Raw genomic sequence first — 16,808 nt, forward strand, 5'->3', positions numbered from 1 at the left:
TAACCCATACAGTAATTTGGTTTATATTGTGTTTCTACCTTTATACTTTGACACATGTGCAGGCTTAAAAGGGAGTATACAGCTTTCTCTATTTGGGGGTTCTTAAGTAACAAGACATATATGTACATTCTGTACTGTAAAAGTGTTTCAAACAAATATTATTCATATGCCAGGGTATAGGTGAAAAGGATTTTATGCACACACACAGAGCTGCCAACCTGAACAAAAACATTTCAGGATTTTTAAAGCTGAAAATCAGTATTTTGGTGAGGAGGTCTGCATTTTCAAAGAAATACCACAGGACAACACATAAAACCAAAACTTTACAAATCAGTATTTTGCATGAAACCATCAGTATTCTTCTCATTTTTCAGTACTCAATACTGGAAATCTGTACGACTTGGCAGCTCTGCACACAGATAAGGCATTCAACTGATCCTTTTGCTTTGCAGCATAGCAGTTTTGTAACCAGGGTTCATACACTCACACATTTTCAAAATTCCCTGACTTTCCAGAAAAAAAAAATGGCACGCACGTTACCCATGGCACTTTTTACAAATCTATAACATCAAATTTTGCGAAAAATCTCATTGCTCCTTAATTATGCTAATTCATGCATAAAATTACACTGTATAAGTTTGCTCTAATGAATAAAATAATGCTAAAATGCTAATTTTTGTTTCACATACTCTAGATAAGTATCTGATCAAATTTATTTTTCAAAAATTACATCACATTTATTTCTTATGTATTCTATTGTTTTCTAAATTTCTTATGTATTTCTTTGTTTTTCGACTTTTTTTTTTCAATGGATATTGTCGGGGACTTTATTTTGACCATAAACAAGATAAAATAAATTGATTTCAAGCAGTAAAAGGAAAAATAATGATATATTTATGAATTTTGGCTAACACACTATTTTCATTGGATTTGTACACAAATTCACATTTTTGAGTAATTTTGGGTCTGCATGCACTTACCACAAAATGTTGCATAATTTTGGGACCGTGTACCCGGAGTTAACAATTTTGGTCTCAAAAGTTGCGCAAGACTTGAAAGTAAAATGTCAGTGAGCGATGCAGTCAAAAAATTTTGAGCGGCGGATTTATCGCGAAAAATGTCGAGGGGGCTGAATCAGCCCCCTCCCCACAGTCTTCTTAGGGTTAATGCTTATTTTCCTTTTGAAAAATTTCAGCATCAAACAATAATACTGATGCAACCTAAATGGGCACAGTAAGTAATGAATTTTTTGCTCTTTCTGTTCATGTATTTGGTATGATATTTGGGGCTCTCCATCAAAATTTATTAGTCCATAACACAAAATTTGGACCCTCTAAAGGTTAGCACAATATTATAGGCCCGTTTTGAGTACAAGATTAACAGTTTACAAACCCGATAAGATATCTATATACCAGTCATAAAATTTCCATCAACTACTCAGATATTTGGATTAACACAGGCATCTTGCAGATATGAAAAGAAACAATAATATAAGGGTAGTTGTAGAATGGTGAGACAACACATTTTACAAATGTTATTTACTCAGTAAATTACACAAATTGAAAGGGCCATCTTTTTTAATATATGATTCTCCCTGACTTTCCAGAAGAAAATGACAAATTCCCTGACTTTCCAAGACATTTTGCTTCTGGAAAAAGTCATTTCAAATTCCCTGACTTTCCAGAAATTCCCTGACCTGTACGAACACTGTGTAACAAAAGAAAATGAATGGCCTTGCTAATAATAGCCATCAATCCTCCATATTGTCAATCTGTTTTGAGTATAAGTTTGTGATGTCTAGTGGCTATGCACACATCTTGGCTATTTTTAATGATGTGCACCTTTGTAAATACCTTCAAGTGTGCTGCATTGCCATCAACATACTCACACCTGCGCATTATTTGTAATGCACCCACCTGCTTTTGGATATAACTACTGACTCTCTCTAACATTCCATGACATGTGAATTCAAAGGGTAGATATGATGTAGTGTTCTTCATGGCTGCTATCTTCTCCAGTGCTACATCCAACTCATCACCCAATACATCTACTGTCCACACATGAGGCTGTCCAATGTACACTTCGGTGTAAGGGTGTTGGGATGTAAGCTGGAAGAGAAAGATAATAATGATAACTTAAACTTATATAGAGCTTTTCATGAAATCCTATCAAAGTGCTTTACAATGTAGAACATACAAAATATACAAACAAAAGTGAAATTAGAAATCATTTAACTAAGAGAAAAAAGGGACACTGTAAATAGAACTATGTTGAATATGCTCTCTTCATGAGGTACGTCTTTAAATTAGATCGAAATGAATTGATATTTGGGATACAACGGAGGGAAGCTGGAAGAGTGTTCCAAAGACGTGGGGCAGAGCGTGAAAAGGACCTATCACCAAAAAGTTTTGTTTTTGCTTTTTTGACTGTTAAGAAATTTTGATTTGCAGAACGAAGGGACCTACTGGGAGTATATGCCTGGATTAACTCAGAGAGATATTTTGGAGCATGTCCATGACGAGATTTGAATGTTAAGAGTAGAATTTTGAATTGTATACGGAATTTAATGAGGAGCCAGTGCAATTGTTTAAGAGTAGGGGTTACATGGTCATGTTTTTTAGTGAGGGAAACTAGATGGGCTGTAGAGTTTTGAATTCTCTGCAGCTTAGAAATATCCTTTTCTGGAATTCCATGGAGCAGATGAAAGATAAAAGGTATTACTGCTGTGTAGTCCTATATTATTAACCTTTTGCTCCGACCAACCCCAATATTCTTCCATTCTATTTCACTTCGCAATCTGCTTCAACCAAGATAACATTCGAGAATTACAACTGTCGATTATGAAGCATAAAACAGAGTCAAACCATTTTATGAAGGACCAATATACAGAGGGTCAAACTTGATATTTATGTGAATTGAGATCTAGGTTGATCATTGAAATTATGATTTAAAGAAACTTTATCATTGAAGATTTATTGACATAAGTTGTTCAACATTGCAATAAGGTGTTCAGCGATGTTTCTATGAGGGTAGGTTTTATACAATAAGTCAGTGAGCTCTGATATCAGTATGCTTACATATTTTTTTTTCCCTATCAGTGCTACTTTAAATTGGGTAAATCCCAACATAAGTCATTAATGACAAGATAAGTATCAACAAACTTCACTTGAGATCAACCTATGTACTTTGCATAACCAGGCAGAACTACAATTCATTACAGAGAGAGAAGAAAAGAAGTTAAGTAAATATTTGAAGTTATCCTACTAATGTGAATGCAAAGTCTGTCAATATTTGTGGTAAAATTTAAACAATCTAAATTATATATATTACACAGTTGTGCTAAAAAAGTTAGTGAACCCACCACAAAATGCACACCTTCAATGTAAACACCAACACTACAATGTTCAGTGAGCGCAGAGTAACAAACTATTAAATGTAGTTTTTTTTTCACCAGCCTCCATAATTATCTAAAACATGACAGAAGTATGTTCACTAACTTTTCAGTACCACTGTATATTAAAGATGTATGTAATACTTATGTAGGTACTTAAAATATTGAAAAATATTTTAAGAGGATATACTCATTTCAATGACTGGTTCTTTTAAAACCATTACTTTCCATTCCTTTCATACTTATTTACCTTCTTTCTTTCTTCCTCTCTAATTGCAATATCTAAGGGAAGTACAGTAAAAGTATCTTTATGTAGTGAGAAATATGAGGAACTAATATCTATTTATATCTCTGTATCCTGTTTCAATCATAACAATTGTTGGATTCAGAGCTTTTCAGTAGATATAAATATAATCATGTCATATTTCATGTAGAATGCAAGATATAAAAAAAAAACATATCCTTAAAATGTAACTCATACATATCATAACATTTAAACTTACCGCTCTAGCTGTTGGCTTTCCTGTGAAAAATTTAGTATTTTTAGAATTTTTAGGAGGAGTGAATTTGGGGTTGAGAAAGACACAGCCATTAGCTACAGCTTCCAGTGGAGCAGGACCCTCATAAGGAAAGCCAAGACCAATAAATAACTGTAAAGCAAGGACAGCAAAAAAGTAAGAAAGCATTACGTTAGTTTTAATTTCTAGCTTTAACTGTCTTTAGAAATATAAGCTTTATGAATAATTATTTACAAAGTCAGCAGAATATTATGCAGCGCTTAGAAACATTTGTATTAAGCGCTATATTAATGTTGCATATTATTTTTATTATTATTAATTACCAACCAGGAGTTAATAAAAATGTGTATTTTCTTATCATAATTCATTTTTATTCAATCGACCCCATTGTCAATTCAAAACAAACATTGAAAAACTCAACCATTCTCATGCAGCTCTTTATCGAAAAATTCTCTTAAATTTATCACTTTTGAGGGAGAATAGCAGGTAAAAAATATAAAATGAAATAACAAACACATATTCTCTTTTCCCATTACCAAAAGGAAAACAAAATTATTTTTGTTGAAGTCTTGAACAAAGTTCCTATGCTTGATGTCGGGTCTCCCTTAATATTTTTAGTACTGGTCCCACATAAATATTCCAATTATGAATAAAAAATACATGTAATAATATACTTTATCTTAAAAAATGATTTTTTCCCTACAAAATTTTACTTTTTTGCTTGCACTTCAAAATTGAACCCCCCCCACAAAAAAAAACTTACTGGTTGGCAGGTCTCAGAAAGCAATGATGTGGAAATTGAAAGGAACACTTACAGACCTATAGCACATTCTATTATACATGTAACTTAACTCAAACAATGTATTCCATATTCCCATGCATTAACTATGATCAATTTTAGAATGGATCAATTGATGATCCTTCCACTAGAAATGATCAGTAAATGTAGAATATCTAGAAGTTCATAAAGAAAAAAAATATTGAAGATACTTTTTATACAAACCTTTGTTTCTTTTAACAAATTCTGTATCTCTGAACCAGATACAATGCCGTGGTTTACCACATAGTCAGGTATAACACTCTTCATTGTGGATGTGCTTTGGTTCAGGAATACAGTGCCATGAATCTCAAATTTCTTGTGAATCTTGTCCAAGTATTTCCTAATCCAAGGCTCCTACGAGACAGATAAGAAAGGAAACAATGAATACAGAACTTCACAAAATATAAGAACAAAAACATTTGATGGATATTGAAGGGAACCTGTTCACTTGAAATAACATCTGATAATCTATCAGAACAGTACATTAACTCTCCTGCCCCCCAATAAGATACATATATATTATCTATGAACAATAAATAAAACAAAATATTAAAAATATGTTTATCAATACAAATACAAATAATGAAAATAAACAAACAAATAATTAAATAAAATGAAAATGGAAATGAGTAAACAAATAAATGAGACAAAATCAAAATGAAATAAAAACAAATGAATAAAAATACACACAATAGGGAACTTTTTTTAGTTTTAATAATTGAAGAAATATGTGCCGTTAAGGCTGCCTGGAAGAAGTAAAATAGAATATAATACGACCTGTATGGTTTTTGGTACATGAATCAAATAAATGCATCGTCTACTCACAGTCCAAAATGAAGCACTTTTTCCGTAGACGAGGGCACGGTTTGTTCTCTGAGAGGAAGACTCTGTTTTAGCTACGTCTATCTGATGGTCCACTACAAAACCCATGAATGAATTATCTGGTGTATGAGCTGAAAGAAACCATCAATTAAACTGATGAGCTATAGTTCTCCACAAGGATTGAAAACAGAAGATAGACAAGATAGGTGTGATTCTTTTCATCATTGAGAGTTAAATTTAATTAATTTCAGGAGATTTTAGAAATTGGAATAATCACCATTTGAGATAGTTATGTGATAAACTATCATTTTCTAGCACAATCGGTGGCCTGTAACACAATGTTTTGGATCAATTGATCGTCCAATTGATAATCAGCTGTATGATCAAGTTCTTCAAGTTTTGTGTTGTGGCCTAAGGATGTAGCTATCCTTTTAAAGCACAACAGAGGGGAGACAGTGTATGTTGCCAATGAAGCAATGGTAAAAGTTTTCCTACATCATTTTTTTTCAAAATGATGACCAGTGTTAAGTGAAACAATTTATTTTGTATCTACCACATACAACCAGTTATAAACTGTAAACCTCAACAGTATATACTCCATTCATGAAAAAAAGTGCTAGTCCAGCAACAATTCTATCTAACATACAAGTTTAGTTCATTCTTATTTTACATTAAAGTTACAATATTTCATTATTTGTATGCCCAATGATTCTAGAATCATAGCTTCCTTTCATTACTCACTTCTACAATTCTTTCAAACATATATTACTTTGTCTCACAAAAACTCTCCCCATCCATCAAAATGATATATTTTCTCACAGATAGAGAAATAATTAATGTTCTCATAGATAGAGAAACTAACTTACGAAACATGGTGAAAAACTGCCTTGGTACTAGATTCCAATTGCCCCAGCTGGACTTTGTACCAGCCTTTTTAATATAAGTATCCACATTGTAGGCTGGTTCTGTTCCAAATGAGTCTATAACCCTGAGAATACAACTGAAATTGGAGGGGAAAAGAAAGGTATAAAAGTAACATAGTTAAGGATGCAAATCAAAATACAATAATGTCAAAACCTAAATTAGAAATATGTCTTGATTTCTTCTTAGCAGTGGACTACAAGCTGCCATTATGAAACTTATCATGATTATTTAATTCAATTTAAAAGAAAAGGTATCGATGAAAAACCCTAAATTCAAATTAAAAGGTTTGTTCTTCCAGTTTAGAACAAGCTGCCATTATGACAATGGGCATTTTCACCACAGATGGACACAGGCAAAAAAATCAAGTTGACATTCATGTCAAATGCTTAATGTTTCTTAATAATACAAGACATGAAGTTTCTGAGACAAAAATTTTTTCTGACTCTTGCAGCCATTTTTTATTTCAAAATGGCTGCCAAAGTACATGTATGGATACAAATTAGTGTTGAAAATAGTATATTGATACATAATTTGTTTTGACAGATTTTTAAAGAACAGGTTTGAGCAAGATGTTTTCGCCTGTGATTTAGCTTGCTAATATAACACTTTTTAAAATCCCACAGAAAGAAACACCAGTACTTCATTCATCTGATAAAAAAACATTGATGAAATATGTGATATAGTATGTAATGTCAGTTACCGAAAACATGAACTTTTTTTCTCATTTCCTGGAAAAGAGTATGTAGTCGTCCTCAAAATTATTCATACCCTTGTTGATATTTGTGGTTTTTTATGTTTGTGATGAAATGAATGCATTCTATCAAGTTTCTCTAAGATTTATGTGTGACCTACTAGTGAAAGAATAACAACAATGCACAATTCAAGAAATTTCTCTTTTCAGGGGTATTTTATTCATAGATATTCAAACAATGTCATGTTCAAAATTATTCATACCCTAGGTTTTCTGAGTCCAATGTCTTTCATTAATAGTCAATAGCATAGCCTTTGTTCTTTACGACTGCTTCTAGACGATTCCTGTAAGTGTCCACAAGCTTCCTGCACGTCTCCTGCGGGATGTTGGCCCATTCTTCCTTGGCGTAGGCCTCAAGCTGGGTCAGGTTGGTCGGGTTCCTAGCCATCACTGACTTTCAGGTCTCGCCACAAGTTCTCGATCGGATTCAGGTCAGGACTCTGACTTGGCCATTCTAGGACGTTGACATCATGGTCCTTGAACCATTTCCTCACCAGCTTGGCGGTATGCTTTGGGTCATTGTCTTGTTGGAACTTCCAGTTGGGGCCAAGCTGGAGTTTTTCGGCAGATTCCTTCAAGTTATCATCAAGGATCTGGATGTAATCCTCCTTTTTCATGATTCCTTTGACTCTAGCGAGGTTCCCTGTGCCACTGGAAGAGAAACATCCCCATAGCATTATGTGCCCACCACCATGCTTGACAGTTGGCACAGTGTTCTTTGGATTGTATGCTTCCCCTTTCTTCCTCCAGACGTATTCAACATCCATATGGCCAAATAACTCCAACTTCGTCTCATCAGACCACAGGATGGTTGACCAAAAGCTTGGATTTTGCTTCAGATGACCTCTAGCAAAGGCCAGTCGAGCCTTCCGGTGTTTCTTCCTGAGCAACGGTGTCTCCCGAGGCCTGCGTCCATGGAGACCTCCTTTGTGCAAGACTCGCTCGATGGTGGACCGGGACACCTTCGTCCCTGCCCGGTCAAGCGTTTCAAGTAGGGCCTTGGTTGTGGTCCGGGGGTTGTTGTTGACCTCTCTGCAGATTTTCCTGGCAAGTTTAGGGGACACCTTGCACTTCCTGCCACGCCCACTAAGGTTCTTCACAGTGTTGTACCTCTTGTGCTTCTTGATTCCGCTCTGGACTGTTGCCACAGGGACATCATACTGCTTTGAAATGGCCTTGTAACCTTTTCCCTCAATGTGGGCATTCACAAGACGTTGCCGTAGGTCCTCACTGAGCTCCTTCTTCTTGGCCATGATTATCAGAGACTGAGAATATCCAGAATGCTTTCCTCTATTTATACCCTTTAAGAAAGATGCTATTTTCCATCATTGTTCAATGGCTTGTTTAACAAAGAGGGTATTTAATTCATTGGAATATCTTGAAATAACTATAGAACAAAGAATAGCACATTCCCAGACAGTAAAAATAATGCGCATTGTCATAAAAGGACATTTTTGTTTAGGTATTGGCAAGGGTATGAATAATTCTGAACAAGTGCAAAAAATAACTTTCGACCCTATCTATTATTATGCTAATGAAGACTTGCCAGCTCATATGTCAAATCATGCATAGCAACAAGCAGACAAAAGATACAAAGAAAGTTACATCATAATAGCTTTTACAAGTAAAGAATCTACCAAAGAATGTTTTTCCACAAGGGGTATGAATAATTTTGAGGACAACTGTACATGTATTATATGAAACTTGGTAGATTTCCTCTCTTGGTAACATCCCTCCCTTCTACACCAAAATTAAAGATTACCAATTAACAATGAAGCCATAGGGTACCATTGAATACATGTATATGTAATGTCAGTTACCAAGTGGAAAATGTAATGTCAGTTACTGATATGTAATGTCAGTTACCATGAGCATTGCCCCGCTAAAAGTAAATTCCTGGCTTTTATGCCTGTTAGTAGTGTGGATGTGTGATACAAATTAAGTGTAATGTCAGTTACCAGTATGGTTGCGGAAAAATTATCATAGCCCCCAAAAGACAAAAACGAATTGTTTAATATTTTGACACATCTTAACCTAGTAATGGAGGTATATTTACATATTCAAATTATTGCTCTATCTACTCAGGGACATGAGATATTTCAATTTTAATGAACACCCTAAAATTGAATGTCCTTTTTCGTAATGTCACGTACCGACACACTTTTGCTTGCTGATGCGTAATGTGGTTACATAGAAAAACTTAGTATCAGAGTATACAGCAAGGTTCACTTTATTAACTCTATCAAAAGCAAACTCCCATCACTTGTTGTTTTAGAGATACACACAATGAAAGGTGTGAAAACATTGTGCCGTGTAATGTCAGTTACCGTGAAAATGCCCCAATGATGATTCTGTTTGTGAAGCCAAAATAAACTCTTTTGTTAGGCTAATGTACATGAGAGGGAGAGTAGAGAGTTTGGCAAACTGATTTCTTTGATATCTTGACCAATGCAGTAGTATACAGTAAATCAAATCTGACAAAACCAAAAATTATATTTCATAAAAACAACATTTATAAAGAAAAAAATGTATCCATCCATACATATGCCCACAGTGCATACAAAATAATAATGACATAATATCAAAAATTAAATATACATACAGTGCACAGATGGTTACATTGACATTGAAGAATGCATTATGCATCAGAAGTGCAATTAATGAAAATCAAATTGGCAGAGTGCCCTCTTTCCATCATAATAATCAAAAAGTTATATTTGCAGGTGGTATAATATAAACACACTTTTTAGCAAATACATATACATGTACCTCCAAATTTTGATAACTGCAATATCTTAAAGGGATGGTCCAGGCTGAAAATATTCATATCTAAATAAATAGAGTAAATTTCACGGAGCAAAATGCTGAAAATTTAATCAAATCGGATAACAAATAACAAAGTTATTGAACTTTAAAGTCTATCAATATTTTGTGAAAACGGTTATATGCACATCGTCATGAATATTCTTATTATTATATTATCCTTTCAGAAGTTTCACTCGCTATCTTCACAAATCCCATCATACATGTATCCAGGTTTATATTGATAAATGACAACAGCTTCCCTCAATTATAAAGTGTGCATGTACATCATGTTCAAAGTCAAGCTCTTTTGACTTTCATTTCACAACACGGATGCTACGTTAATCCCTACAAGGCTAACAGGCTTCACTTGTAAACATGTTTTGAGACAAGTACTATAATTAGGAAGAGAGAAAGGGCTCTCTAAAGACATACACAAGTGTCTGTACATACTCTGCACTTTTAGAATGATAGTATTCTAGATTCAAGCTGTTCCATAGATTTCCTTTTATCCTTTCATGATGATTTGACAAGGTGATTTTATACACAGCAAAAAAAAAAGATTGTTGAATGAAGGTGACAGGTTTTAAATTTAATTCATTTCAATACATGTACATTTAATTTCAAGTAGTCCATACATAAATAACAAAATTTGCTGAATTCCTTGTAATCAAATCTAAAAGTGCCTCAAAATACTTTTTGGGGGGTTCATTTTCATTTTGAACTTGCTATATCATATTAGGGAAACAAAATAAAGCCACATACATTTGAACAGTGTTTAATATGAGCCCTGTTACATAAAAAAAAACCTTTAGCACTGATGGTAATTCTAATCGAAACCCTTTCTTTAAAACTGAACAGTGGTGTTTACCCCTAATATCAGAGCTGCCATATCCATGTAGGGTAAATTTCAGGGGTATTCCTTGACCAAGTGACAACACGACAGGAACCTATTAATATCTGTATGAAGGCTATACAAACTATAGGATTCAATGGCTGATGTGTATTAGTCACTTTAACACTTGAACCTGAAAATACCAATCAATTAAGGCCTGGTCACACCGCCCGAGCGTTGTTGGAACGGTCGTGGAGCGGAGAGAAAAAAATCATCACCTCTCGTTACCGTTCACCATTTTCGATTTCGATTGGTTTGTTTTCGATTTTTTAAAAAAATATTTACCCAATTTTGTGAGCGAAATTGGACCCTTTCTCCCTACCGCTCCACGACCGCTCCAACAACGATCGGGCGGTGTGACCGGGCCTTTAGATTGTGTGCAAAAATCAAATGGCCCCAGACTGAAGTTTCATCGAAATGAAAGAAATCAAGAGGATGGAGCATCTATTTCAAGTCCCTCCATACTTTATGTATGGAACAGAGCAGTATCTGTAGAAGACACCTGAGCAGGTTGATTTGTAGATCACATTGACTCAGTTTGAAGCAAAAAGTCTGTATCAAAGTCACATGCATATTTCCCATATCCTGTTTCTTGCCGACAAGAGGAATTTTGAGAATGCGCAAACAACCAACTTGGTTGGTTTGAATACAGGAGCACAATCATGAATTTGCATTGCACTGTGCTCAATGTGAAATGTCAAATCTTTAGTAAAAATGCATCTTCTCACATGTATAGCTTTTCAAATATCTTACATTACCACTATTAACTTAAGTATATTGTAATATTTTGACTTTATGTTGTAAGTTTTGTATATTTCTTGATTATTTTATATTATTTGTTAATTTCATTGTTTTTTAAATGTAAAACATCTGTCAATTCAGCTTTTAAGCTGCAATCACATTTTTTTTTATAAATCTTGAAATCTTGAATAAACAGAATTTGTCCAAGTAGTTTTGAATTTGTGACCCCCGGTTCTGAAACCACCATCTCTAAATAGGGTATATTTCTAAGTTTCAAGTCATGCCAATAAAACTTCATTATGCAAGTAGCTCAATCTAATTGCATGATTTAAGAAGATTATGAGGAATCTTGTTTGTTTGCTTGTTGCCTTGTGTGTGTGTGTGTGTGAATGTATTGTGATTTTTTTTAAGGGGGTGTTCTTACATACTGGGATTGAACAATATAAGACTATAAATTTGTTAATACAAGCTCACCTGAATTGTTGCCACTGTGCTCCAATAGTCTTCTTAAGCTGTTTCATTCCAACGATATCAATGTAGACTAGATCATATTGGTTCTTCCCTTTCACTGGACAGCTGGCTTTGCTTGTTAACCCTTTCCTTCTTAAGAGACTGGAAAACAGATAAACAGATAAAAAAGTGACATTTCATAGGTTTAGAGAAAATCACCCATTTGTATTATAAGAATAAAAGAGAAATAAAGACAAGCAGATCTAGGGAAATGTTTGAAAGAAATTAGACAATTAATAGAAAAGTTATGAATTTCGAATATCACAGAGGTTATAATCATATATGGAGTTTAAATTGACCAAAAAGGCCATGTCATTGTGATGTAATGTAGGGTTTGGATAATTCATCCATTTGCTCAAAATGACTTCAAATATTACCTTCCTCTAAAGCTAAAATATTTTATACTTTCATGAGGAATACACACTTTGTTAAATTTCGATTACTATTCCTCCGAAGAAAACATGTAAATTACTGATTTAAAAGCAATCTATTTCCGAAACGGCTTAAACTTTCTCATTCGTTGTCTGATTTCTTCCAAACTTGCACTATTTATTTTTTCTGATTTTTATTCCTTTAATACAAATTTTATTAAGTTTGGATTCTCATTTATCTTTTTATATCACTATACATGAAGCCACATAGTTTGTATAAGAATACATGTAGGCTTGCAACACAGCTTGAGAACAATGTGTGTGTAAAGTAATATAAAGGATATAATTAAAAAATGTCACAATGGCGGGGACAAACTAGGTCATTGAGGTGCAAAAAGCTTTGAAGTATTAAATCAAGTCATGATAATTATGTATCAGGTGTTTCTTTTTCTCTCTGAACACATAACTTTGGAAACCACATATGACGGTTGACAAACAATGCATGGATATCATTGGAGGATTTGATATACAGCTCTAGTCAATCCATATCTGAAGACTATGATAAATATTTGTCGAGCTTTCTGATTTGATCTTGTGTTCATTGTGAGACATGCATTTCATTTCATACATATATAACTTTTTCCCTATATATACATCATGTAATGAACAATGTAAGAGATGGTCCAGGCTGGAGATATTTATATTTCAATAAATAGAGTAAAATTCACAAAGCAAAATGCTGAAAATTTGATAAAAATCGGTAAAAAATAACAAATTTATAGAATTTTAAATATTTGCATTATTCCAGTGAAACAGTTCTAGGCATGTCTTTATGAATATTCATTAGGTGGGCTGATGATGTCATATCCCCACTTGTTCTTTAATATTTTATTATATGAAATTAGGTTTATTCCCAAATTTTTCAACCAAGAACTAAAACAATTGGATTGACAACTGATTAAGTGCATTAGTAATTCATTGTTGCAACTTATTTTATCATAATGGAGACACATCATTTACACATGAAAATCTGAAACATTTATGATTTCATATATTAACATAAGAAAAAAGAAAGTGGGGATGTGACATCATGTAATGTATATTCATGACCATATGTACAATAACTTTGTAATTTGTTATCCAATTTTGATGAAATTTTCAGCATTCTGCTCTGTGAGTTTTACTCTATTTATTCAGATAAAATATTTTCAACCTGGACCATCCCTTTAAGTTTGTTGGGGCAAACACATGTGACTTAATACAGGTATGACTGCTAGCTTGTCTCCTGTACAGTATCAAATTAGAACCAACTAGGGTTACAGAGTAAACAAAAATTATACTGATACATCCTAACTGGGGATGCATACATGATTAATTTGTTTTCATATAATTCTGAAATTTTGAATTTCCAATATGCATTGAATAACATGGTTGACAGCCCTGTCCTCATGTTATCGCTCACAACTGGTTCATGATAATGTCATGTTTGATAGCTTTTGGTGTTGTATCTCTCTTCATGCTGTTTGCTTTTAAAGTATAAAGGTCGGACAGAGGGGGCAAGAATTTGGACTACCGTTTCCATACCTTGATTCATTGTTGTTAAAGGTCAAGTCCACCCCAGAAAAATGTTGATTTGAATCAATAGAGAAAATTCAGACAAGCACAATGCTGAAAATTTCATCAAATTCGGATGTAAAATAAGAAAGTTAAGACATTTTAAAATTTCGCTTAGTTTCAACAAAATAGTTATACGAACGAGCCAGTTACATCCAAATGAGAGAGTCGATGATGTCACTCACTCACTATTTCTTGTTTTTTATTGTTTGAATTATACAATATTTCAATTTTTATGAATTTGACGATTAGGACCTCCTTGCCTGAAGCACAAAATGTTAAAATAATGGAATTCCACGTGTTCAGGGAGGAATGAAACTTCATTTCACATGAAAATGATGAGAAAATAAAAATATTTCATATAATAAAATACAAAAGAAATAGTGAGTGAGTGATGTCATCAACTCTCTCATTTGGATGTAACTGGCTCGTTCATATAACTATTTTGTTGAAAATAAGCGAAATTTTAAAATGCTATAACTTTTTTTATTTTACATCCGATTTTGATGAAATTTTCAGTGTTATGCTTGTTGAATTTTTCTCCTTTGATTCAAATCAAGTTTTTGTTGGGGTGGACTTGTCCTTTAAAGGAAATTTTTTTAGTGGAAATGGTAATGCAGACTGTTGATAAAGCATTGTATAAAGGTACAATACAGCATACTTTCCATATAGTAGATCAAAAACATATTTACCTTCACTATGATAATTTAACCATTAAGTATTTCATTTTTCATATTTTCATATTATTTTTCATATTTCATGTTATTTTTCTAAATATAGTTCATTCTGGTCTTTTAAAACTTATACCAACACAAAAATTAAAAGAACAATTTTTTTTTCTATGCATCGCATTTACTCGTGATTATCAAATGCAAATTTCACTTAATATTTACAATTAAAACAAGGTTTAACTCTATAAAAAGGTAACAAAATGAAATCACTTATCAAAGATATAGCTTATTTGGTAAGTTTTTCCTGTTAGGGTTTAGAAAAACTTGTCATTAATATATAAATTATATTCATACCAAGCAGACCAACAATCATAATTTGCAAACTTGCGACTATAAACTGCAAGATTGACGATTTATTTTGTGACCTATTATGTCTGCATTCCACGGCAAGTTTCTTGCAATGTCCCCTCAAATAATAATAATATTATGCAACATTTATATAGCGCATAATACAAATGTTTCTCTAACTGCTGCATACTATTACAACGGCTATAGCACGGCTACCCTGATCGGGTGCTGGAGCATTCAAGAATTCCTTCCTACCGGGTACCCATTTACTACACCTGGGTGAAGAGTGGCAAATGCAGATAAACCCCTTGCCAAAGTACAAACATGTGAGGATGAACTTACTTTCCGAGTGTGCCAGTTGCAGTAGATATCTCAATGTCATGACCCAGAATGTAGAGTGTGGATAGGATGTCACTCCATTGAACCAGCTCACCTAAAGGACCCCCGTTGAAGGCATTGTCTGCAATCTTGAAGCCAGATTCCTTCGTCAATGCACCAATATGAACCAAGATCTGAGGCGAGGGAAGGCAATGAAAGAATGAAAAATATGATATCATGCAAGTATTCATTAGTCAACAGAATTAGATCATGGAAGGGGGGCAGAAAGCTCTACTGCTGTCCATATTCAGGACCATAACTTCTTGAAATTCAATTAAATACAATTCAATATTTATTGTCCACAGTGGAAATTCATTTCAATTTCATGTCAATACAAAAATTTACATAGATTACAGACATACAGCATCAATAGATAATATGAAATGGGATTCTTCAGTTGGTGACTGATAATTGTTAATAAACGATTTGGTTGGACATTCAAATTGAGATTAAGAACATAAATTCAGATTTCCAATTCATATGATAACTCACTGCTGGTTGCTCCATCAAAGCTGTTCAAACTTATGAACAACTTTACAAATGACTGAAACACGATCTTAGGTGCTCATTCGACTACATACCTGTAGGGACATATCAGTTAGCACTAGAAACCAAAGCGTTGCTAGTTGTACATAACGTCATCTGTAATTTACAAACAGCTTTATGAAACACCTATTACATGTAGTTCATACATGCTGTATTGAATACAAGCAAAATCAAATTGACGATTCAGATAATTTCTTCTTGGACAAGTCGAATCAGACTCCGCTCATTAACTCTTTTTCCATTGGTAAAACTTACAAAAATGTACTTAAAATATCTAAATAACCTGCACCAGTGCTGAGTTATGTATGATGGTGAAAGGCCATAAAGCGAGGATCGGATTTATAACTGAAATATTCTAAATGTGTATTCTTGCTGGTACATCCTGTTATCATTTTTTTATAAATATGAATAGTTTATTAATATATTTCTACGAAATGCAGGGCTGGTAATAAGTCTTTATTTTACAAACAAGAGTGTCCCTTAATAGAATTTATGAAAATGAATTAATATCTTCTATAATTGGCCTTTCTGACATACACAAAAAAGGGGCACAGTGTGTTGAATATACAGGTACGAATTCATACTTTGTCTAAATGGTGACATCCCTGCAATAAATTAAGCAGGAATAAAAGGAACTATAAAAGGAGGGTCTAGTAAAGGTAATACACTAAAATATTACAGGAATCTTGAAATTTCTATTTTTAGG

At 33.5% G+C, this 16,808-nt stretch overlaps 1 protein-coding gene across 3 annotated transcripts in view; it reads right to left on the minus strand.

The window, feature by feature from the left end:
• Positions 1 to 16,808, minus strand: part of LOC121428818 (alpha-1,6-mannosylglycoprotein 6-beta-N-acetylglucosaminyltransferase A-like) — a 75,712-nt gene that overhangs the window by 13,249 nt on the left and 45,655 nt on the right. For all 3 annotated transcript variants that reach the window (XM_041625689.1, XM_041625670.1, XM_041625680.1), the window contains 7 exons: positions 15,521 to 15,690; positions 12,139 to 12,276; positions 6,418 to 6,551; positions 5,555 to 5,682; positions 4,913 to 5,083; positions 3,895 to 4,041; positions 1,917 to 2,108 (listed from right to left, as the gene is read on the minus strand). In XM_041625689.1, the coding sequence (XP_041481623.1) occupies positions 1,917 to 2,108; positions 3,895 to 4,041; positions 4,913 to 5,083; positions 5,555 to 5,682; positions 6,418 to 6,551; positions 12,139 to 12,276; positions 15,521 to 15,690 (1,080 nt within the window). The remainder of the gene's footprint in view (positions 1 to 1,916; positions 2,109 to 3,894; positions 4,042 to 4,912; positions 5,084 to 5,554; positions 5,683 to 6,417; positions 6,552 to 12,138; positions 12,277 to 15,520; positions 15,691 to 16,808) is intronic.

This window comes from Lytechinus variegatus, chromosome 1 (genome assembly GCF_018143015.1).
Source record: "Lytechinus variegatus isolate NC3 chromosome 1, Lvar_3.0, whole genome shotgun sequence".
In the NCBI taxonomy this organism is placed as follows: domain Eukaryota; kingdom Metazoa; phylum Echinodermata; class Echinoidea; order Temnopleuroida; family Toxopneustidae; genus Lytechinus; species Lytechinus variegatus.